A 26,359-nucleotide genomic window follows, 5' to 3' on the forward strand; every position below is an offset into this window, starting at 1 on the left:
TATAGGTTAAGCTTAATCAAATGGTCTGAGATAATGTATAGATAGATATTCAGATATCAATGAAATGACTAAAAACTTTGCAGATATTGTAGCTGAGCAGTACAATGACTGCTGTCCTAGAATTGTCAAAAAACAAATTAACATTAAACATAAGCAACAAGCTCTAAACAAATGGTTTACTCGTTATCTTGACAATATTCGATCCTTGCTCTCAATCTAAAAAATAAAACCGTGTGAATGAGATGAATTTAAAGAAACATATTCAAAGCTCAAAAAACGTATACATTTGAAATTAAAAAAGCAAATGATAATGACAAATACATAGCAAATTCTAAAAACTCTTATAAAGCAGCATGGGATGTGATCAAAAATATTCTATGTTTGTCTGCTCCTCATTACAATTTTCTTCGAATCTATTTACCCATCAAACAATAATAATCGACTAACTGCCAGAAATACGGCCATGGGGTGTAATATTGATATGGGAATGGAATGATAGATACAAAAGTCAGAGAGAGAATTCACTTACTGGATCGTATTCAAAATATTCTAAATTTTCAATTTTGATCAATTCTAACATACAAAGAAGTTTTGTTTTGGTACAAACCGCATGTATTTTTACGCTTACATTGATCATCATTGGTTTTGCAATAGTATATTTCGCACCTAGGGCCGAAAATGAGATATTTCCGGCTCGAAATCGGTTTTTAAGTCCGAGGCCGTAGGCCGAGGACTAGAAAAGATTGAGAGCCGGAAATACATTTTGCCCATGGTGCGAACGCTATTTTTCGCCACACCAAAAAAAAACTTCCCAATATATAAGAAATTAAAAAATAAATAAAATTCAAACAGCCTATTTTGATAGTTTGAATCTTGGTTATAACAACTTTTACTGTCAATTAATTTCAATATTACTTATTAATAATTTACAATAGTGACCATATTTTTATACTATTAATATTAGGCGCGAGCTTTGCGCCCGGTGCAATATATCATGGATAGATGGATGAATAGAATTTTCATTACTACTTTGAAAAATGTGATGAAAAAATTAATACAATTGCATATTTCACAGTTTTGTCTCAAAATAATTATATCTAAAAAATTGATTGAAATTTAAATTACGGTAACTAATATAAAAAATAGGTAATAAAAGTCGAAGTTCATCGACAAAAAAAAGTCATTGACCGAGATTCGAACCTAGATCATGTTTGTTATCACTGAGCTTTGAGTTCTGATGTATTATGCCTTTACGCTCTCGGCCATTGCGTATTGTTGAACATAGGGACCTGACTGATAACACTTAGCATACATGTAATACTGTACACTGTAAACTGGACTTCTAAAAAAGTTTACTTTACTCCTAAAAAGCGTACAACAGACTTTGGCTCATGACTTATATTATTGGTATTAATATCATTATCTTTCTCACAATAAAATTTTCACTCTGAATTAAGTCAGGTAACGTATGTAGGCTACTATAATATAGTGTATAGCGGCAAATTTGAAGCCGGTTTGCCGGCATTTTCACAACAAAATATTGCTCTGAAAATAGTTAAATCATAGAGAAAACATTCGATGATTCAATCTTGAGTGGGCCTAATGTTTTCTCTATATGGTTTAATATTAAAGAAAAATTATCTAAAAGTTTTAATAATGAATTACGAAAAAATTACTAGGAATTTTTCAGTCAAGGCTGAGTTTCACCAGTAGGCTTACCTTAAACTTCAGATCTCTGCTGTATTTTCTTATTATTATTGTTGATTGTATTGCATTAAGAAGTGGAATTCGATAATAAAAAAGAAACAATTATTACTCTACCTAACTTTTAAATATTGATACAATTATTGTACTTTGATTTCAAATTCGATTCTTCACTTTTACTTTTAAATACTTGCGATACGTACCTTTCTGAGAATGGACAATGCAGCCAACATTATATTGTTGAGGCTATGGAGATATCATCGTATTCTATTGTTTGATATCAAAAACGCAATAATAAATATTAAATTATGAAACAGTAATTTATAAAATATATTATAGACATAATACCGCGATTCAAGATACATAATTATATAGATTATTACAGTCGTTATGAGATTATCTCTCTATGATTTTTGTGAGATCGGACACGATCAGCTGTTATTCAAGGTCATTTTACAGCCCTAGGGCCGTAAAGTTTTACCGGCCTGGTCGGAAAACAATCACTTTCGGCCTCCATATGACGCACGTAAACCAGCACATTACATCCAAGTGTGGCGAAAAAGCCTTTTAATACATAAAGGTTCTTCTAATTAATTAATCATAGGTTCTCAAAAGTATGATGTTGATATGAGAATGATGAAGTTATGATCATTCTCACTAAGAGAACATTCACAAAAACTTGTCAATGAATATAAGAGATCAAAAAGCTCCAAAATAGGTCTAAAATAGACCTTCTACGTATCGGAAAAAAATATTATTGGAAATGACTTACTACTTTTTTGTTGAATTTCAATTCATCAAGAACAGTTAGCAGCTGCATTCCGGGATCCACGGCTGATAGATTTATAGCCTTACGAAGTAACTCTTCAAATAATGCTGATTTCTTGTAAGATGACTTGCAATTATTGTACAAATCCCAAGCTCTAACCATCATAGTTTCAGTTTTTGCAAATTTTCCCTGGCTATTTTTCCTTTCCTTGATAATATCTAGAAACTGAAAAACAAGCAGAATTTAGAAAAAATAATCAATTGATGACAATAGTTTCAAATTAATATAATTATTTGAATAGTATTTACAAATGAGTAATATAATAATAAACACTGATATTCTATTTGGAGGTTTGAAAACGAGACAGGGCCGCCAAAAACAATGGATGGACAGGTAGAAGTTCTAGTGACCCTTCAGCGGTCGCCTTTTCTTATTAAGTATGGTAGTCGAGAGTTGGAGAATGAACCTTTTTGAGTCTTAATAGAACAATATCGGCGCGGCCCCGTCTCCTTTCCATAACCCTCTATTTCATTATTTATAAGACTGAAATTTCAATTTTGAAGTACATTAAGGCACAAATACAGAGCACCGGTTAACAAGGATCCGGTATGAAGTTAATACTCGAGTCAGGCTACTGGAAAGGTTAGTAAGTATTTAAACGGGATCCAACAACAATGTTTTTACAATGTTGCCTCATGCACACCAAACTAGAAGGATGGTGTCAGCAATGGTAGACGAGACAACAAGATCGAATGAGGGTTTGCTACACAGCATGATCGGTTGCCATTTTATTAAATTTTCAATCTATCCTTTTGACACAGAGATTCCCTTATTGAATATTATTTTCTACTTCGGTGAGTATTTTCTTCATATTTTTTAGATATAACACAGACTCCATAACATAGTTTGTGTGATTGAATGAAAAAATTATGGGAGAATTTCTCGTACAGCAGTTTCTATGTGGAAAACCAGAGTCCTTCCTTATCAGCACGAATACAATTTGAAATAATTTATCTTTGTTACAATAATCAGTCATAAATTTCAAGTAGTAATTGACTTTTCATTGTGATTCTAAAAAAAACTCCACAAATAGCTCCTGACTTCACTCAAAACTACTTTGACAATCTCTCATATTTGAACCGTTCATGAGTCCTTTTTTGTAGTTGTTTGATTGCTTGCTCTCACACCTCTATTTAACTGAGCTCCCCTCAATAAATTTTCAACAGTTTTCTCTCCAAATATTTCAGATTCAACAAATATATATCCTATTCCACTTCCATTCAAGTACTACCTCAAGACAATCAGCCAGATGAAAAGTAGTAACTATTCGTAGTTACATAAATCAGTTGATTAGAGTTGTATTAATTCACTATGCCCTCAAATATTTAGTCAAATCACATGGAGGTGTTTGCTTTATTTGTGCTTCAACTGTAAATTCATAATTTTTCGCTCCTGTTACACGGTGCTCTATATGGGGTATATTATTTGTTTAACTTACTCCATTACTTGACTTTCGCAATTCCAAAGTCATCATTAAACTAAATTGAATAATTCACTCTTCATAGAATATTAATTTTTATCGACTGAAAAACACTAGGATTCCTACCAAGATGGTTTATCATTAGAATATAATAATAAATAATGATCATGAGATGAAGTTTGTAATTTTGACCATAATTTTTAGAATATGATGAGAATTATCAATTATTAAGGCTTGAGAGTTGAAAAATCGTGTTCAGCGACCGAAAATACAAAAGATGGCCTTCCTGAAATACATAATTTGAATGCATAGACTAGTAGGAGCGATGCGATAGGCAGGCAGCTACGCGTATTAATCATAGGGGTGGACCGCGCCGCAGTGTAAATGTACTACTTATCCCCCTCCCACCGCCGCATCTATGATCGTAACTCCCAAACTATATACATCATTGGATTCAGGAAGTAACGGCCTATAACGTTTATTGGGAACATTTCCCTCTAAGTCAGCTAACGAATTAAATATTCGAGAAATAAAAAAGTCCATAATAAAAAATACATTTTTCGAGATAGGCCTATTTTATTTTTTCACGGAAAACTATGCGGTTTATCGTAAAAATGTAGAGGACCATATTGAAAGTCAGTTATATGTAGATAATATTCAGAAAAAAGTCAAAGCTGTACTATGAATAGTAACTGCAGGACAGGCGATTTTATAAGCGCGCGTTTTTACAACTTACCCCCCTCCCCCCAATCTGTCGACCACCCTGGGACGTGACGACATCGAGTATCACACTAAAGACCCCCTAACAATAATCTGAAGTCAAATTCTCTGCCTCTCTCATGTATGCTCAATGTAAGCTAGCGCCTGTACTAAGAGACATTTCTATAATCTGGCCCAAAGTTCATTTAATAAATTACTGCCAGAATTAAGAGAAAGAATCAATCAGAAATGCTTCAAGATAGAGCTTAGAATTCCTTTTTTCTATAGATATTAACTCGGAATTGATATTGCTTTTGAATGCAGTTTAGTATTGATCCTAAATAAGTATAGACTCATCTGTTGACTCATCATGAAAATAATTGTTATTCTTCTATTTTATGTTAATTATGTATTGTGGAAATTATTGTTTTAATATTTGTAAATAGGTACATTGAGTAAATCGATAATGTTTCCAGAACTGTAAGAAAAAAGGGAGCAATCAGTTTATGTTTATTGATTCTATTTCTATTATTATTGGCTGAAAATTTAAGATTAAATTTCTTTAAATTGTTTTTTGTGTTAATATAATTGTATGTAAGTATGCTTGAATAGCTTATGATTTTCTTGTAAACTACAGCTGTAGAAAGCCAACTTCTTCTTTTCTTGTATTGAACCTATTGTTGTATTGACTCCTCTAAACACGGACTTGTTCCATATTAGAGAAGTAATTTTCAGGGGAATGTATTGTGAAATGTACAGTTTCTGAAAATAATAAGATAGTTATTTATATATCTAGAGTGAAAAATACAGCTTTTTCTGCCTGAGGGGGAAAGATTTTGCCTCGGGCAACAATTTCCCTGAGGGAGAAAAAGCATTTTTCACTCGTGATGTACACAACATTTTTCCTTCACCTACATTTTATAAAAACTGTAAACAAAATAATTTTAAAAACTTATGTAACCAGTAACAATGTCTTACAACATAGCCTAACAACCTATACTGTGTTAGTATAACCTAAGAAGTAAACAGCTGGCAGTAATCACAGTTCACTGTCGACCAGTCGGCAAAAGATATAACAATGATGACTCATAACTACAACTATGATGAAGTTCGCGTTCCAAATTTGATTAGTACATGGGAAATATTCGTTGGCTGGAATTTTGAATAACATGAAATATTAAAAAAATATTTATGAATTTTTATAGTATACCAATAAGGAGTATGTGATAATTTTAGCATTCAAACATATATTTCATATGTTAATCAAATTTCTGGTTGAGGTGTTGAATTAAGTTGGCTCAATGACTACTCTATGATTTCCTCATCTGAGCTTAGACCTTCCAACCTATTTCCAATGTAAGTTTTTTAAATAGAGATGCTTCGCATGTTATTAAAATGGAGTTACTTTTACTCCCTAGGGAGTTTTTCTGTTTTTTAGTCCCGAGAGCGAAAAGGAGTGACACTTTAGTATTATGTTCCAGGGAGTAAAGTAAGTACTTTAGAGAGTAGGTGGAGGAAAAATAAATTTGAATTAGAATGTGTACATAATGAAATTTGGAGGCAAATACTATCCAAGGATGCCCATCTCGACAGTGTATCGTTCACACGCACTAGATGACTATACTATATACTATAACTAACTAGGTACTATATACCTAAGCTGACGTTTTTGAATCAACAGCAAGTTATATTAAAGTTTGTGAGGTATATTTTAATGGAGTAATAAACGGAAATAAAGTGTAAAAAAATCGTTATGGTGCATGACGTTTTGGATACTGTGTAGAATAAAAACCGTCCTCATAATCGATTCACAAGATCTAAGCTATGCAGGTGCTGTTTGAGAAAAAACAAACAACTAAGTGTAGGGTCTCTCATTTAGGACTTCCTATATTTGAAATTGAATAAAACAAGCTTTGTATGAGACATTGACAAGAATTTTTTTTAATGCCATCATTAATAAAATATTGTGAATGACCGTCTCGGCTTCGTGTGAAGGAGAAAATGCGAAAATCAGATTCTCCACTAATCTAAAGGTGCGTACAGATATACGCGCCTCCAACACGCTCCGCGATCGCTCCGATCATGAACGTTACTAGAGATGTTAGCTCTTCTCGCGTTCCACTGTTGCTCCCCGGTCGATCAATCGATCTGCTCGAGTGACGTTCGATTGCGGAGCAGAGCGAAAGTCTGTACGCACCTTAACATGCAAATCGGAATGAATCGCATCGATAGTCGACTGTTAATTAGCATAGACCTGTGACTTAGCACAGCCCCACAACAAAAAGTTTAGCGGTTCAAATGACACTATTTTAGTGGCCAGTTGACTTCCCATCTGCACTGAATAGTGCAGTGAATGGACCAGTTTGGACCACAGAGAGTCTTATCATCATTGTCTATATTTGCCGAGCTCTTGTGCGCGGCGACAGCCGCTAATTCTTCTGTACATTCTCATGTATAGCGACAATATGTTTGGCAGACCTTGTCGTGCAGGTGATGTTCGAACATTCACCGAACCAGTTTCCTCAAATTTGTTTACCACATAGCGAGTTGTAGTCCTCTAGTTAGGACGATTATTGCGACCGTAAAGTGGGCAAAGCTCTTGAAACATAAGTTGCATAGAACCATAATTATTTTGATACATCATTTTCAATTACTGTTGCACGCTATAACTTTTCATGGAAATTTGGCAAGACATACTGAATAGATGAGAAGCAATTAGACAGACACCTTTAGCCTCATAAATTAGACGGCCGAAATCAGCTGTCAAAGTTAGAAAGTACAGAATGAAAGACCCTACATTATAATAATATAACGAAATCCTCACGTACCTTTTCAAACAAATCTTTGTTGTAACTTTCTGAAGCACCAGCGTCAACAGGCGTTTCATCATCCTTTTTCGCAGTATTAGTAGTGCTCTGTCCTGCACACTAAAATAGAAACATTATTTTAAATTACGAACTAAACTCTAATGGTTGCGCAACTTCATTACTTTCAGACACTTAATAAAAGAAAGTCAGTTTTAAAGCATGTATGATAATTGAAACCCATAATTTAGGCACCAATCAATTGGAGAAGTTAGAATTTAGTAACTATTCAGCAGAAATTGAGATGAATGAAATTATTTAAGTATTATTTTATTATTAAGTTTCATATCGAGAGAATTTATTTGATATTGAATAACAAAGTAAGTAGACAGATATACACGATATAAAACTCCTTGAATAACAAAATATAATCATAATTTTCCTAGGCCTAGGCGCCATGTAATTACAATTTGTAAAAGTTAAAATACAATATTAATTTTTGTTTAGCAATTTCAATTTTTGGAAATTTCCAAGATCCAAGTGAACTTTTCCCGTGCCAGAGGTATTTGTTAGCTCTTAAAAATGATGTGGCAAACAAACGTAGCCTCCTTGGATCACTTTTAGGAACCATATATTATAACCTCTTTTAATTCAGTTTGATAGATAGGGTGACCAATTTTATGCAATAATAACATATGAAAATAGATTTTATCATTTCAGTAATCTCTATACAATTCATATAAAATAATTACAATCATTATTCTCTAATGAAACACTTCTAGCGTGAATAGAATACTTACGGATTTCTTATTCTTTTTGAATTTGTTAAAAATCGCCTCCAAATGTTTTAGAGGTGGCAAACCATCATGGTTTCGTATCAGACTACGAAATTCCGAAGAATTCGTGAAAGGCGTATTGCATTTACTGAAACTAAGTCGCGCCTTTTCAATAAGGCGTTCCCGGATTTCGGGTGACATGGTACTTTTGAAAATCTCCCCGTAGGATTCAAGCAGCTGCAAAATAACCATCAATTGACTTTAAGTAAACCAAAAAGACACATTAATTCAAAAAACTCCAAATAAGTGCAACAATCGAATCTACTGCACACAGCAAATATTGGCAACAGAGAAAAATAGTTGTAGGAAATTTTCATTAATTATTATTTTATTGGTTATTTTATTCGGGTACGCGACTAGGTGTCACCCCGACTACTTGTCCCCTTTTAAAACCGGGTTTTAGGGGACAAGTAGACGTCAGCCATACCCGTCTAGTTGTATCCTTTCTAAGGAAGTGATAACTAGTAGGGGGGTCACCCTGTCGCGAGGGTGCGAGGTGTCAAGTTGTCGTTTACGGTCGGGACTAGTTGACACCTCCGGTCCAGTAGGTGTCAAGTAGTCGGGGGGACAACTTGACGGCAGTGGCATATTTTTACTAGGGTACAAGTAGTCGTCTACGGTCACGACAACCTATCCCCTCGACTCCACTCCACAAGATATATATATATATATATATACAGTCATTCTGGAAAAACGCTTAAAAAGGGTGATGGAACAGGATATGGAAGAGGAACAAGCGGCGTTCAGACCAGGCAGAAAGACCCAGGAGCATATTTCCTCTCTCCGAAATATATGCTCGAAATTCATTGAGAGAGGGAAGACTGTTTACTTGGCTTTTCTGGATCTGAGGGCTGCATTCGACACAATTCCAAGGAAGTGGATATGGAAGGTGTTGAGTAATAGAAGAGTACCTTCCAAACTTGTGAGAGCCATCAGAAGCATGAATGAAGGAATGTCAGCCAAGGTACGAATTGGAGGAGATGTATCAAGAGCATTTCAAATGGAGAAGGGTGTAAAACAGGGAGACAGCCTCAGTCCTCTTCTATTCATCTTAGTGATGGATTATATACACAAGATATGCAAGAGGAGGACACAGAGCATGGTAGTAGGATATTGGAATATGAGGCCAATTGGTACAAGAGCCCTCCTATATGCTGACGATATTATCCTAATCTCTGAGTCTTCAGAAAAACTCCAGGAAGCTGTGACGGAAAGGTCAGATGAGCTGAAAGAAAAAGGAATGGAAAAAGGAAAAAGGAATGTAAGAAGAGCAAAGTGATGGTGGTCTCAAAGGTAGGAGGAGAGAATGTGGAAATTAGGGTTGACGGAGAGGTGCTTGACCAGGTGTCGAAATATGAGTATTTGGGTGCGTGGTTCTCTGAGGATGGAAAAATAGATGTTGAGGTGCTGAACAGGGTAAGGAAAGGTTCACTGGCTTACTATTCCGTTAAATACTGTATATTTGGTAAAAAAGAGATCAGTAAGAGGATAAAGAGCCAGGTATACAGATCGATAATTGAACCAATCTTGCTGTACGGGAGTGAAAGGTGGCCCATGAGATCATGCCATGAAAATAAAATAAGAACGGTGGAAATGAAATGTCACAGAAAAACATTGGGGAAGACAAAAAGGGATAGAATACGAAACACCAGGATAAGAGAGGAAGTTGGCATGAGAGATGTGAGAGGATTGAAATGAGGCAGCTTAAATGGTATGGACATATACAGCGGATGGATGACAGTAGAAAAGCGAAACAGTTTGTGAATGTGAGAGTGCAGGGAAGGAGAACTGTAGGACGACCGAGGTACTCATATGAGGACAGAATTGAGGAGATTGAAAGGAGAAGAGGGAGATGAGAAGGATGGCGATGGACAGACGGGTATGCAAGAACTGAGTCGAGGCTACCCCAACGCTGTAAAGGAATAGTGGGGAGAGACAAAGAAGAAGAAGAAGGTACACCTGATAACATTGTTCCTTGTATTTTGAAAAAACACCTTTTTTCTAACACTTCAAACATTATCACCAACTTCATTGTCATTGTCAACTTAATTGAAATATTGGTTAAAGTACACTTAAGGATGGTCCTGGACTTCTCTTATGTATCCAAACAATATATTAAAAAATCAGAACTACAATATACTCGTAAATTGCAAGCACACCCCCTTTTACATGTCTATATTGAATGGACTATTCGTTGATGTCTGCCTGACCGTCTATTCTGTATCTGTAACATATTAAGCGTAATCTATATCTGTATTATAATAAAGGAAAGAATTGACTTAAACACGTACGGGATAGGAAATTCACGAATGACGCATCATCACTTCTGAACTACTCAACTTATTAACTTGAAATTTTGCATTTCTTATTTTGATTCTTAATTTTCCGTGGATAATTAATCAAATAGGACTTATTAATTAAAAAATAAGACTAGGCCTATTTGAAATTTTTTAAAATTCAGTTGGCCAACTTTTCAGTTTCTCAAGTTTTTAATTAGACCCTTGCGGGCCACGAGTTACCTGCTAGTTAATAATACTACTTAAGATAGCAGTTGCTATGTTAGTATTATTTGTTTGGGAATTTTAAATTTTGATTCTGAATTATTTACCCATTCGGAGTAAACTATAAAGTTCTATGAATTCAATTGATATTCTATTTTGAGCTTGATGATGGATTCACATAGAAAGATGATAGAACAGCGTTATACCGATTCTCGGCCTTTTCATTGCCTTCTACAGGGTGTTTACGAACTCCATACCAATACAGGCATTGTTCCTGGGTAAGAAACATATCTAAATATCATATTTAAATATTGTACGGAAGTCTTCAGTTCTCACACAGCGGCCATTTTGCTTTTTTCACTTTTTTCTAAATAATGGTTGAACATACGAAATTGAAACTTTGCACAATCATTTATAACAACTGGACAAACCTACAAAAAATTATGATAATTTTTCAAATTCATAAAACAAAATGGCGGTCATTTAAAATTTTCTTTCTTAAATAACTCAGAAACCGTTGGTTTTACAAAAAAAAATACAAGAATAACTTTTTTTAGTAAATTTAATTACCTATCGAGTGGTACCTGTTTTTTCAAGATTGAACCAATATTAACTGAGATATGGCAGTTTTAGTGATAAATGACCGCTGGGGGTAAGTTGCAGTGCATGCCAAGGCATGCGGCTAAAGTCTGCCACAACAATGCGACAGTCTCCGTCTGCTTTGCATTTCATTTGTAAGTTAGGTTTAGATTATTTCAAACAATAATTAATGTTACATAACCCTCTTCGTCTTGGCATGAGATTAGAATAACTGTAATTTATTTCACTTGAGTAAAGAAAAATTAGGTAAAGATTTGTTAACAATATGCTTTTTATTTACATTAATCCAAAAACTTCAATACATTCTAAAGGGAAATAAAAATACAAAGAAAAAAGAATACAATTAACAGATATTGGAAAAACATAGCCAAACTTCGAATAATTTGCTCGAAATGCCGTCCACCTGCTCGGATACATAAGTCATCATCATCATCAGTGGCGCTACAACCCGCTACAGGTCTTGGCCACCTCCAGTATTCGCCTCCATTCGTCTCTGTCTTCCGCCCTCACTTTCCAACCTCTGGCTCCAATCACTTGTGCGTCCTTGTCAACACCGTCCATCCAGCGCTGTATCGGCCTTCCTGGTCTTCGCCTCCCTTCCATCCTGTAAAGCATGAGTTTCCTTGGTGGGTATGTCTCATCTGCCCGAATAAGGTGGCCAGCCCATCGCAGTCTACCAATTTTTATCATTTTGACCACATCAGGTTCACGATATACTTGGTAGAGCTCCTCATTAGATACATGTATTAATGTAAATAAAAAGCATATTGTTACGGTAACAAATCTTTACCTAATTTTTCTCTACTCAAGTGAAATTAATTACAGTTATTGTAAACTTATGCCAAGACCAAGAGGGATATATAACATTAATTATTGTTTGAAATAATCTAAAATAACTTACAAATGACATGCAAAGCAGACGGAGACTGTTGCGGTAGACTTTAGCCGCATGCCTTTGTTTAGTTGTTATAAATGATTGTGCAAAGTTTCAACCATTATTTAGAAAAAAAATAATAAGTGAAAAAAGCAAAATGACCGCTGTGTGAGTAACTGAAGACTTGCGGACAATTTAAATATGATATTTAGATATGTTTGTTACCCAGGAACAATGCCCTAGAGTGTTGGTAGGCAGTTCGTAAACACCCTATAAATACCGTTATAATTATGATATATTAACTGTTCAGTCTTGTTAAAAATAATAAATTATATCTTATTCACAGGAAAATATATCCAACGATAAAATAATAAATTTTATAATTGAGATTGAATATTTTGTTGATAATATTTTAATATTGTTAGAAAACGATCTGGCAAAATTGCAGAGCTAGAAAAGAATGGCGCTATTTTCTTTGATGAATGATAGCGATACCAATGTTAATAAAATACTGCCATTGTATCGTGGACCTTACTATATAATATTTAAATCTGAATATATTTAAAACGGTTTTAGATATCGATGTGCGGTTTTCTCCATTCTTTTTTTTTCATTGTAATTCTGTATCGAGATAAACAACTATCACATGACCAACTTCCCATTTAAAAAAATAAAGTTAGATTCAAACGGATCCAAGATGGCGGAAAGATTTTGGAGCGACAGAAAAACCGTTTTTTTGTTTTCAACTCGAATAGGATCACCAATGAAACATACTATCAAACTATCCTTGTGAAAGAAATATTAAGCTGTTTCCATAGTTTTCACCATAATTTAAATTACAATTTGAGGATTTCAAAGATCAATACAAAAGTTCATGAGCGAGTTATCCAACCCGGGGGGTCACTAGTAAATATAATTATTCTTTAGTTAAAATAGTAGATTTCTAACTTAACAAGAGTCAGGTTATAAAAACGTCATTTGTTTGCTATGGTTGGATCCATCAACAACTGACTGCAAGAGTCAATAATACCGATTAGGAATCACTGGAAAAGCATTTATTGTCACCTCATATAAAATTTAGGCCAATGAAATCATAGCTAAAAGATGAAAAAAGTTCGGATATATAGTGTTCAAAGTTGCCGAAATTGTCTAAGGCCCAACTCACGAGGAACGGCGGACGTCCGACAGGAACGTGGCGCGGGCGGACAATGTTGTTGTCTCTTCCACGTCTGTCCAATGTCAACATAATTATGTTTACAACGCCACGTCCCTGGCCGACGTCCATTCTGTGTCAACTGGGTCTAAAGCACAGTTTATAGGAGGAGTTTTACAGGCTCCAACAGAAGAAAACTTCCGTCTCATTTCCTATTTTCTGAATCTATTAAGAGATCGAAAAAAATTGAAATCTTTTAAAAGTACATATGGGAACAATAAATATATGATACCCTCAACCAGAGATATAAACATATTGTGAAGCTGACCGCTTAGTAAGCCCAAGGGTGAAAATGTCACTTCCAGATTGAAAGTTTTCACGAAAACTTAGGTGCCTAAGAAAGATTTCATCAGGATATATTGGATATCTAAAGACATACTTGAAGGGGTGATGATAGTGTGCTAGCAGAATACTATTTGATGTTCAAGTGAGAAACTTGAAAAGAAAACCAAAACCAAGTTAGGAGAAGCATTTAAGAAAATAGAAATTTCACAATGAGTATATGACGCTGTCTATGAATTTGAATTTAAAAAATCATTCTGATGGGTTTAACGGTTATATTATGCTGTTTTGTAATAAGTTGCAATAGCTATTTTTACATTATTTTTTCCATCTCTATTAAATAAAAACTGAATCTGATGGAGAAAAATTAAAGTTATTTTTAAAATCAGCGTACCTCAAAGCATATTATTCATTAAAAATATCTTACGCATTAAGAAAATAATATTTTTGCAGACCTATGTTATATTTTGTACAAATATAATTCTTCTGTTTATAACTGACTAAAAAATACGAAAATAATAATAAAAATATAAATGTGTAACTAACACAAAACCAAAAACAAGACCACTAACAATCAGGAAACAAGGATTGGACTAGCTTGAATCATATTAAATTTACTAAACTAGCCTTACCTCATTGAACAGGTCCAGATTCGTTTTAGTGGGTTTTTGAACAGTGTCAGAGTCTGCGACCTTCGTTGGCTAAAAAAATACATCATTATTAACCTGTACAAAATGAAATCCAATAATTTATTGGGAAACGAAGGTAACTTCGATCATTTATTAGGAAATGAATAACAGGAATAGAAAAAATCTAAGCCTACGCTCTACAACAAATGGACTGGAACATAATATGATTTCCAAGTAGATAAATGCTATCGATAATTGCATGCATATTAGTGAAGCGTACACGCTTTGCCAATTATCAATAATGTCTTAACCGAACTTGAAGACTCACTTCCAGACGTCTATTAAATTAGGTACATTTAACCGCGGTTAACTGACACAAAAACAATAAGACAAGCGGATGACGTCTTTTGAAGTCAGTTAAATTCAATAGACGAACGTACAGAAGGGCCTCAGAGCAGTATTTATGAATCATGCTGCTTATTCCAGATTATGTTCATAAAAACAATTATTGAGAATGTGAAATGCACATAAAATATTAGATTTAATTTAAAATAAAAAGTGTTAATAATATAGGGAAAAGTAAAACAGCACTGGATATCGAATAAATTTTGATTGGAGAGAATACTGTATTAGAATTGTGTATTGTAAGACAAATTAGATATAATTCTTCAATGGCGGAAAACATCAGGAACTGCTTATTATTAAATATTTGTTTACTATTAAAAAGAACGACTAGCAGTCTGATTTTGCAATAAATTAATCTATTCAAAACTAGTTTTTTTAAAGATCAGGCCTTTTCACTTATCACAGTATTAGTGAACCAGGGAAGACAATCTCAAATCACAATACAACTTGTTTGTATGCTGAGTAGCAATTTAGCTTGTCTTGACTAAAATAAAATGAAAGCTTTTTGTTTTTGAGAAGAATGACTAGCAGTCGGATTTTTCCAATAAATGAATTAATCACTCACTGTGACAACGAGATCTTTCGGCAGGTCCGCCATCTTCCTGGTTGTACTCATAGACAAGTAGAAGGATAGGAAGACAATTTTTAGTGTGTTGTTATTGGGCTTGTTATGGCTGAGAAGGTAATCAAACATGAAGTGGGATTTGAAGTTGGTTTGTTCATTTAATATACATTGTCTATTGCTTTTAAATTGGGAGTATATTTCAAATTGTTCTATTGTGTCTAGCTCTGGTCACGGTACTCACCTTGATTCTCTTGCGTTGAGGCTCCATTCTAATGAGTTTGCTTTTCTGTCTGAAATAATACAAGAAGTTGATATTTTAATCTTTTATGAAAATTATAAACATGAAGACATAGTGAGTACTTGCTCCTTCTTTTTAGTGAGGGGCATATGATTTTAGCCTTCTATAAAAATTAGTTTCCCACAGTAATTTGAAAAATTCTATAATTGAAAATGCCTTTGGTGATGACTGATGAGCAAGATGGTCTGTCGCCTTGGTCGTACTGGTAGGACCTCATCAACATCTCATTGATTTGCAATTGATGTAGGGTCTGCAATTGATGTAGTGGAACTGTCTTCTTTGTCAGCAAAACATAATATTTATTTATTATTTATACTTTGTTGTGTCTAAATTTAAAGACATTTCAAGAAGTTTATGTTTTTACCTATGGAGTTGAATACAACTCCGTTTTCATAGAGGTCATATTTTCTCATATTTAACAGAGGTGCATCACCGCTGTTGCTTTAAAAATAGTGGAACTGTCTTCTTTGTCAGCAAAACATTGTTTGAATTAAATTTTAGCTACAAAGCCAGGGAATTTAGCCCTTGTTACTCCAAAACTTGAAATTTCATTATCTCTCGCTCTCTAGGTTGAGTGTGATGTTACTGTAAGTCTGGCATTTTGGGACTAATAAAGTTAATCAACTTAATGATTGTGAGATTAAATGAGAGCTAAAGCACAGCTAAAGTCTAGGCCTAATGCCAACATACCTATGATATAAAATATTTTGAATACGATTTAATGAATAAGTGAACTTTAATATTGTGGTACGGATTATTGAACTTAATGGTATTGAAAATATTGATGACTAATAAACAAATTCACACGTGTGCAAAATGGCATATGATTCGCCACATCAACCCCCCACGGCAGAAGATTTGGCCAACTTAAATTCTTTAAAGTTTACTTTTTTTGTTAATAGTTGTTAATTTTGTGATACCAACAAAAATATTTTCTCATATTCACGTCGATCTGGTTGGTCCACTTCCTCCAGCACGATCTTTCAAATATTGCTTAACTGTCATAGATCGTTTTACCCGATGGCTGGAAGTTTATCCACTATCTGACATAACTGCAGAGACAGTGAGTCATGCACTTTTGGATTGCTGGATATCTCGTTTTGGCTTCCCAGAAACTGTGACTACAGATCGCAGGACCCCGGGGTTCACTTCCAACCTCTTCAACAAATATTTGCCAAACTATGTGGGATTCGACTCAGAAGTACAACCAGTTGGCACCCTGCGTCAAACGGCATGATTGAACAATTCCATCGTCATCTAAAGGCCACAATAATTATGGCTCACGCACGCTAAGGTTGATTGGGTTGAAGCCTTGCCTCTAGTACTTCTTGGTATTTGATCTGTTTTCAAGGAAGATATCAAGGCTACTACATTCGAAATTAGTCTATGGAAAGACTCTTCGTTTGTCTTTTGAGCTGCTCTCTTCAAACCCACAAAACGATAACCTTGACATTTCCGTCAGCTTTATTTCAAGCTTAAGAGAATTCATGTCGCACTTACACCCAATTCCAGAAACAAGACAGACTACATGAAATAGTGGAGTAGTGAAAAGTGAATCGACTACATGAAATTTCTTCCATGGTGTGTACCAATTATTGACACAAATACCATCAGAATCAACTAATTAACTGCTGTGATATTATTTTAAAACTGTGATAATTTCTTTGCTGCTGTGATACTCTTGCTTTCTTTATTGTATTTTGTTTTATGTGTGATATCCTATGTGTTGCTGTCTAAAAATTTGACAAGTTCTATTTGACTATACTGAACTGTGAATGATAGAACAAACTATAGATTGATAATACTCTAAACTTGACTGGAACGCAGGTGGAATATTTTAATATTACATCTGAACTGAAAATGATTAAAAAACAAAATAATGAAACACCTGAGACTAATAATAGTTCAAAAACGGCCGGACTAACTTCTCTAAACAATACTTATGTAACTTGTGTACAAGCCCAGTTGTTAATAATGACAAGGCGGTGGCCTGTGACAGCGACGGGGGGGGGGAGCTTGGTATCATATAAACGGTGTCCACATTACAGATGAGCAGTATGACTATATGAAAAAAGAAACTCCCAATGTTCAATTTTGGATGTGCGAAAAGTGTACTAAGCAAATTAGTGACGAAGCAGCGCATTTATCTGGGTTGCTGAATAAATCTGACATTTCAAACACTGACTTAAATTCTAAAAATCGCACAGCTGACCAACATAGCTTCACACAGAACAAACAATTTGACGTCATAATTAAAATCCATCTATCTAGATGATACAAACGAATATAAGGAAGAAATCAAATCACTAAAAACCAATAATGACAGACTTTCAGAAGCTCTAGACTAGCAAGGAAGACTGATGTCATATACAGGCTGGAGCAAGTAATATATGAATTTTCACTAGGTTTGCACCCTGAACCATCATGCTCGGCAGGAGCAGGTAGACCCCATCTACAGAATGTTCAAACAATTACATTGAAGAGCGGTGCAGCATTGATAGAAACGGAGAACCAGCAAAGAAGAGAGGAGTCTGACTATTTAATTATTGGTGATTCAATATTGTGGGTGGAAAGATGAACATGGGAATGACACGGGCCTACCTGACCTAATCTTAGAAAATAATGAAAGCAGCACTGAAAGGAAGGAAAAACAAAATAAGACACAATCCATCTGACAAAAATGAAAATGATCATGGAAATAACACGGGTCTACTAGACCCAATCTTTGGAAATAGGAAGAGCAGCAATACTGAACAGAGGAAAAACCTAAATAGACCCCATCTACAGAATGTTCAAACAATTACATTGAAGAGCGGTGCAGCATTGATAGAAACGGAGAACCAGCAAAGAAGAGAGGAGTCTGACTATTTAATTATTGGTGATTCAATATTGTGGGTGGAAAGATGAACCAGTATCCAAATACAAAGATTATACCATCGGGAAGAATCCAAGATGTGAGCAGATATCTAGCAAAACAAGAAAAAGTGTCTAAAAAATGATAGTAAATGTAGGATCAAACAATGTACCATCAGCCAGAACGCCAAATCACGTAATGAAGCCGCTCTGGCTTACATTGGAAGCAAACAAGTAAATTCCCCCTCACAGATCGGTATAATATAGGTTCTATTCAGTATCGGGAGGACTGTGGGATCCGGTTTGTTGCTGAGACAAATGATGCTTTAAATTGCATGTGTGAGCAGCTTAAAATAAATTTTATAGATAATACAAAGGATCTGAAAAAAAAACATTTGAGCTGGGATGGACAACATTTGAACACAGAAGGAACACATGTTCCTTTGAACATGACATGTAACCATCATGTGTGAACACATGCCAACAGAATGGTAAAAGTTTTGCAACCAAAAGAGATGTCAATGACAGAAAACGTCCAGCTCAGGCCTACCTACTAATACAAAACGGTAACCTTGCGTAGTTCATTATAGCCACAAACAATATTGAACTACACTCCACACACTAATGAATAAAAAAACAGCCAACAACCCATAACACGGACATACAATAGGAAAATTAAATCACTCACCATCTACCAACTATTTTCTACAGAGAGGACTGCAATCGAAACTGGAGAAGTTGAGCATAGATCTGAATCTATACACCCCGGATATTGTTGTTCTTTCGGAGCATGGGCCCAGAAAGGAAAACCTCCTAAACACCAATATTAGTGGCTACACTCTTATTGCAAACTATTATCTTACAGCTCTTCTCTGAGGCGGCATTGCCATGTATAAAAGAATTAACCTACAATCAAGCATCGAGAAATTAAACTTAGTCCAACCACATGCACCCGCTGAACAGCTGTCTGGAACGATAGCGGTGAAAGTACAGATGAACCTGATCGTTATTGGCACCTACCGGTCTCCATATCTTAGAACAGACGATGAATTCTTATTGAGATTTGTATGTCTACTTCAAAAATACTCTGGAAAGCGCTACAAAGTAGTTATCCTCGGTGACACCAACATAGACATTCTAAAACCAGAGATCAAATCTGTAAGAACCTCAGAAATATGTTGACTCAACATGGCTGCCAAATTTACAGGTTGCCAGCTACAAGAATCACTCAAGACTCAACCACTAGCATTGATGGATGTTATCACATTATGCAAACAAAAGCAATAGAAACTAAAGCATATCCACACAAAATATCTGACCATCACACTATCATCTGCTAAGTAACTGATATAGTGGAATATGAAACTGCTATATATAAACACAACCGAAACTTCTCGACAGAAAATCTGAATCGTCTCAAGACGCTGACTGGACAATGGTGACAAACTTTCCACAAGTTAATGACAAATACCGGTACCGGGTGCTTCAAAAAAATGTATACACACTTTCAACTTTTATAGAAAATTTATTTACCGTTCTGCAAAGTCAAATTTCAGGAAAATAGAAAGCTGAAAGTCTAATGTAAATGAAACATAAATAACAAATGTTAATACTGTTCAAATTGGTGACCTGCAGCATCAATACAATTCTGAGTACGAGTCACCACTGATTCTGTACATCGTATCAAAACGTCCAATGAGATTTCTCTACACAGTGCTTGAATCTCATTCCAAAGAATTTCTAGGTTACGTGATTTACGTTTGTACACCTCATCTTTTACTGTGCCCCACAAGAAGAAATCCAGTGGTGTAAGGTCTGGAGAGCGAGCTGGAAACTCGATTGGCCCCCTGCGTCCTATCCACTGGCCTGGCAAATTTTGATCCAGGTAAGCTCGTACGTCCCTGTGATAGTGCGGCGGAGCACCATCTTGTTGAAAATAAAAATCATCATTACCGTATAATGCACGAATGGCAGGAAATATGGAATCAGCAAGCATTGTTAGGTAATTAATACCAGTTACAGTGCCTTCAAATCGAAAAGGTCCAATGAGTCCCCTTGAAGACAAAACGCACCACATATTTACACCAGGCAAATTTACAGCTTTTTCAATTGTAATGTGAGGATTTTATTCACCCCAGTAAACACAATTGCGCCTATTGACAGTTCCATTAAGTTTGAATTGGGCTTCATCCGACCAAATGATGCTACCCATAAAACCTGGTTCACGTATCACCATCTCCTGAATCCATTCACAAAATTGATTTTCACTATCTGAGTCACTCTAAGGTGAAAAATAAATAGTCTAATAGTCTTCATAGTATCATCCAATGTACCTAGAATACCTGTATTCTAGGTACCTTGGTATCATACGTAAAAAATCTGGTGTGGTGCACTCACACAACTTTTCTTGCCGTTATGAAAATTGATCAACTGACGCTAGTGTTCAAACGCATCTCAAGTCTACTATCCAAAGATCTAGCCAGCTGGGGACATGACAATAACGCTGCAGACACATTTTGTTTGCAGACGACACAACAATACTTATGCCCACAAGAAAGGACATGTCCAAAAAATAAGTATTCGATTCTGCATTTATTGAAATCAAAGATAGGCCTATATCAAAGCGGATCTGCGATAAATTACACCTCACCATCAACACTAAAATAACAGTCTGTCTTACATTCTCAAATAGAAAACAACAGTACGAACCCCTGAATGGAGAAATAATGGAGGCCGACACTATAAAATTCCTGGGAATGTGGTAGACAAAAACCTCACATGACAAAATCACATAGATCAACTGTGTAAAAAGCTGTCTTCGGCAGTGTATGTGATCCGCAGAATTAGCAATATAACAGATGAGAAGACAGCCTACCATGCACTTTTTGCATCTCATCTCAAATATGGCATTGTCGCATGGGGATCAGCAACAGTAATAAATCTCAATAGAATACTGTGTGTACAAAAGAGACCTATACGCAATAGCTCCGACATTCCGGAAAAACCTAAAGACATACCTCATGGCAAGATCCTACTACACAATAGCGGAGTATGTTGAAGAACATACAACAGGACACCTGGACTAATCCAGAATAAAATTCATGACGACTCCTGGGACATAGGACCGTTGGGAGGACCGAAAAAGTAAAGTAAAGTAAGCAAGTAAGACATGGTTGACCAGGCATTTTCGTGTTCAAAGAACTGTCCACATGCAGACGTTTTTTTTTGAGAGAAGGACCAATCCTAAGAGCACTTCAGCCGCCTTACACTGGCCCCCATGAGGTTGTGGAAAGAGATGATAAAACTGTCACAATAAAGATTCATGGTAATACTAACAAGGTTTCTATTGACTGGGTGAAGCCGGTATACATCCATCAAGATGATCCATCTCAGGCTTCCCAACCTGTTCCAGGACCATGCAGTGTGCCAAAAAGTAAACTTTAATGCCGTGGTACAAAATATTGATAATGACTAATAAACGATCTCTCTCTCTCTCTCTCTCTAACTCATTTTTCAATTAACTTGATTTTGGACCAAATGGGTATTTTATATGAGTAAGAATAACGAATTTACAAAAATCGTAGTTAAATTTGATTTAACTTATTTGTTTATTATAGGCTATTATGTTTTTCTTTGTCAAGTAAGACGGCTAAAGTCCAACCTAATGTAATTAAATTTTTGATTGGTATCGATTAAAGCTGCGTTTACACCAAAGTTATTAACAAAATGTTAATAACTTAATACTTATAGATTATATTAGATTAAAGGGAGCTTGCACGTATATTCATCATGTTTATGATAAATTATGTTCAATCTAAAAGAATCTCTAAGGATTAAGTTATTAACATTTTGTTAATAACTTTGGTGTAAACGCAGCTTGAAGCTGTATGTTATTTTGATAGCAAAAATTAAATGGCCGCCAATCATTATAAATTTCAAAAATAATTTAGTTTTACTAACCTCACTTGTTCAAGACTTTTTACACACCTCTAAACCTAGAATTACGCCGGTTAGGGATGAAGTTGATTCATACAATAAGTAGGCTACATCATCAAAATGATAGGGAGAGAAAAAAATAAGGTAACCATGATGTGCTATTCCTCTCCCAAATTTATAGTGAGGTGCACGTTATAATTACAGTGTTTGATTAGCAATGGTATTGCTATCCTTTTCTATCATTCAACAAAGTGGATAGCGCTATCTCTTTCTTGCTTTGCTCTGTTGCCAGATCGTCTTCTAACAATATGGAATTAATAATTATTGAACAAAATATTTCATCTTAATTATGAAATTACTAAAAATACAGTTTCTTGCTTATCAAAATATAATTAACACACTTTTTTCTATGTATTTAAACACGAAATGCAGTCAAATATTCAAGTAAATAATCGAAAACGTTTACCATAGAGAAACAATAGCGTGATTAGATATCCCATGGTATGGGGCGTTTATGTCGCAACTTTTACTGTTATCTCAAGTCGATTTTTGCTGTTTTGTTGGGGTGAGAGTGTATGAACGGCACAATATGAGAGACTACCAGCGTCATAAAGAGGAAAGAACTCACAGGAAAGAACTACGTGGACTATCAGCTTGAGATAACTGTAGAAGTTGCGAAATAAACGCCCCATACCATCGGATATCTACTTATGCTATTGTTTCTCTATGCTTTTACTTACTGACTAGTACTTTCGACCGTCTAGCGGTCATTTTCAAAAGTCTGTTAGACAAAGTGTGTTAATACATTGCAGCTTGTAATGGATCAAGAAACCATCACCTATAATTAATCATTTTAAACGAGAATGAAACGTTAATATTACATGTCAATAAACCTGTAAGCCTATCAGCTACAGTCTAGGCTATAGAAGGCATTGAAAATACAGAGGATCGGCAACGTTCTTCTCCTATCTTTCTCCACTGCCATCATAGTTTCACAAAATTTTTAGTTTTTAATCATTTTCACAGAGTAGATTTTTCCCCAAAGAAATAATTTTACAGGACCACAAAACAAACTTAATACCGGTATTCTAAAAATAGCCTATTGAGTTATGTTTATTAGTGTTGCAAAGGTAAAAGGTGGTTAGATTTTTGCTTTTAAATGGGAATAATGCAGGGAAGGGTTAGGGATCAGATCAGTAAATCGATAAATAGCCTACTGTATCAATACTTTAAAAACAAAATTGCTGACACGATATAGGTTAAATGCATGCAAAATTGTGCTGCTTTCAACTTTTTTATTTTAAAAACAATAGTGACCGCAATTTTTTTATTAAAATAACATACTAAATCAATCCCAAACAAAAATTTGATGACAGATATATTGGCACTGGACCTAGAGTTAAACAAGTAAGAAAACTTGAGTAGGTTAAGGTTAGTAAACAGTCAATGGAGAATAAGCAAATAACTTAATTGTTTTACTATAATCACGTTTCTAAACGATTGCACATTCATCCAATTAGAGTTGGAAAAAACTCATTCAAACCAAAATGTACCAACTGTAATAGTAGTCTAATATGAATATTGAGCAGTTAGAACAAATTAGCCTATAGACTACTTACCAGAATAACTAACTATTAATACAACAAATGAATTTCACTATTATAAGACTAGGTCAAACCATAGTCCACACTGTTCATTATGTTAGATTAATTAATTACTTGATTGAATTTTTATGTATTTTTTTACTTTATCCTTTCTCAATTTTCTAAGTTCATGCTGAAACATGAAACTGGTGGACGTTAGAAACTGAAACTTAGAACACAGAAACAGAATGGAAACTTGTAGTCTAACCAATGCTTTTTACATGACGCAAATACTAGACATGTCACGTGACCTTAGGAGGTTCCAATCCTGGTCTTCTGATTGAACCTACATCAACCCTATTACCACAGTATGGAAACTTGGCTATAGTGAGGTCCACGTTATAATGACATTATTTGATCAACTTTGGTTTTGCTATCCTTGTCTATCATTCGACAAAGCCGGTGGTACTATCCTTTTCTAGGTCCACAACGATGACAATTATGTTTTTAACAGTGTAGAAATATAATCAATCAATGCAGAGAATCGGCATTGTTATTCTTCTATCTTCATCCACTGTCATTATAACGTGGTAGTACTCTAACGCAAAAATCCGCCATCTTGTTAGGAAGCGCCGCATTATAGTATTGATGGTAGGTTCAGATCACTTTAATGATCCGGATCAATATTGATCTCATTCGCTGCCACGAGCCAATCAGAAGACCAGGATTGTAACTTCTCAAGGTCACGTGACGTGTCTAGTATTTGCGTCAAGTAAAAATCATTGGTTAGATAGGCGTTTGATTACAAGTTTCCATTCTGTACCTATTCTGTGTCCATACCGTATGTACATACTGTGCTTATAATGAGGTGCACGTTATAATGGCATCGGTCAACGAGCTATTATAGTAAACTATAGGGCGGCTGAATCAACAAGAAAAAGAAGAATATTTTGAAAAAACAGTACTCCTCCCATACATCAAGGGCACCACAGACAGAATTGGAAGAGTATTAAAAACCCACAAAATCAAACCATTATTCAAACCCCATCTACTCATTTCCCAAATCTTAAAAAAACCCATCAACAGACTGGAGCTAGAAAACCAAGGAGTCTACAGTATCCCCTGCCTGAACTGTGACAAGCAATATGTAGGCCAAACAAATAGGAGAATCTCTGCTAGAATAGATGAACATAAATTAAGCATAAAAAATCAACAATCAACCTCAGCCCTATATAACCATGTGAAAAATACTGGTCATACAATAAATTTCGTGAATTCCAAACAAATAGCCAGCATTCGAGATTTTCAAGTCAGGATTGTGAGAGAGGCGTTGGAAATCGAAAAGCAAGGCTCTCTAAATAAAAGAGACGACAGCCTCAACGTGTCTCCCTTATGGAAGTTAATTTTGAATACCAAACGCCCAGTACCTGGTACAATGAAACCCGCTACAGAACCATTGTCACCAAAACAAGACAACATTCCTGGAATTTCACTCACCCAACAGCGCCAGAACAAGCAAGTGGTGGGAGGGGGTAGGAGGTATGCTCTTCGACCCAGAAAGAATACCTAGGACTCAGTGTGGATTTCGACGCCACCCTCAGAAGATGTCGTCTGCGATGGCGACGAAACGTCAGACTCAAGTAAGTCAAAACAAACGGATGTACCCGGTTAATTCTTTTACATATATATATATATATATATATATATATATATATATATATATATATATATATATTATGTACAATAAAATAACATTTGAATTCAATTTTTACAGAATGCCAGGCCCTCCCAGCCTCTACAAATTGGCGCAGTGTGCAACTGTTGAAGCTCTTTACTATGGTGTAGATATTGATCAGCTACCAAACTGCATAAAATATGATCTATATCGAATCCCAACTAATAATACCTCTCCCACACAAACTCCAGATTTGATATCAACAGTCAACAAACGTTTCAACATGAGAGATCTTATAATAATGATGGAGAAGAGTGGCTACAATGAAGAGGAATACTTGGCTGCAATTGATGTCCTGGTGGAATATAGATTCGCGCATAGAAAAACTATTTACCCAAGTCATTATCTACCCTATTGTATGAGTATACGTCTCCTCCAACCATTTAATTGCCTGGATGATGCACCCTGCCGGTGTTCTGACCTGCAAGAAATTTTACATTACATGGCATACTCGATATTAACAAGGGACCCCTTCTTGCTGGACTACTTAGGTTTAGAAGATAACTTTGAGGTGGAGGAGGTATTAAACCGCTATATAACTATGAATGATCATTATTTTATAGACTATAGGGACTATTTGGAGGAAAGAATCT

General features: G+C 35.2%; 1 protein-coding gene across 2 annotated transcripts in view; it reads right to left on the bottom strand.

The window, feature by feature from the left end:
• Nucleotides 1-24,302, bottom strand: part of LOC111062224 — a 55,676-nt gene extending 31,374 nt beyond the window's left edge. The window contains exons 1-6 of one of the 2 annotated variants that reach the window (XM_039432511.1): nucleotides 24,068-24,302; nucleotides 15,603-15,651; nucleotides 14,395-14,463; nucleotides 8,257-8,469; nucleotides 7,481-7,579; nucleotides 2,477-2,698 (exon numbers count right to left, since the gene is read on the bottom strand). In XM_039432511.1, the coding sequence (XP_039288445.1) occupies nucleotides 2,477-2,698; nucleotides 7,481-7,579; nucleotides 8,257-8,469; nucleotides 14,395-14,463; nucleotides 15,603-15,629 (630 nt within the window). In that variant the 5' untranslated portion in view covers nucleotides 15,630-15,651; nucleotides 24,068-24,302. Of the gene's footprint in view, nucleotides 1-2,476; nucleotides 2,699-7,480; nucleotides 7,580-8,256; nucleotides 8,470-14,394; nucleotides 14,488-15,602; nucleotides 15,652-24,067 lie in introns of both variants that reach the window. The other variant, XM_039432513.1, reaches the window with a different exon arrangement.
• Nucleotides 24,303-26,359: the final 2,057 nt, after the last annotated feature.

Source organism: Nilaparvata lugens, chromosome 7 (genome assembly GCF_014356525.2).
Source record: "Nilaparvata lugens isolate BPH chromosome 7, ASM1435652v1, whole genome shotgun sequence".
NCBI lineage: Eukaryota > Metazoa > Arthropoda > Insecta > Hemiptera > Delphacidae > Nilaparvata > Nilaparvata lugens.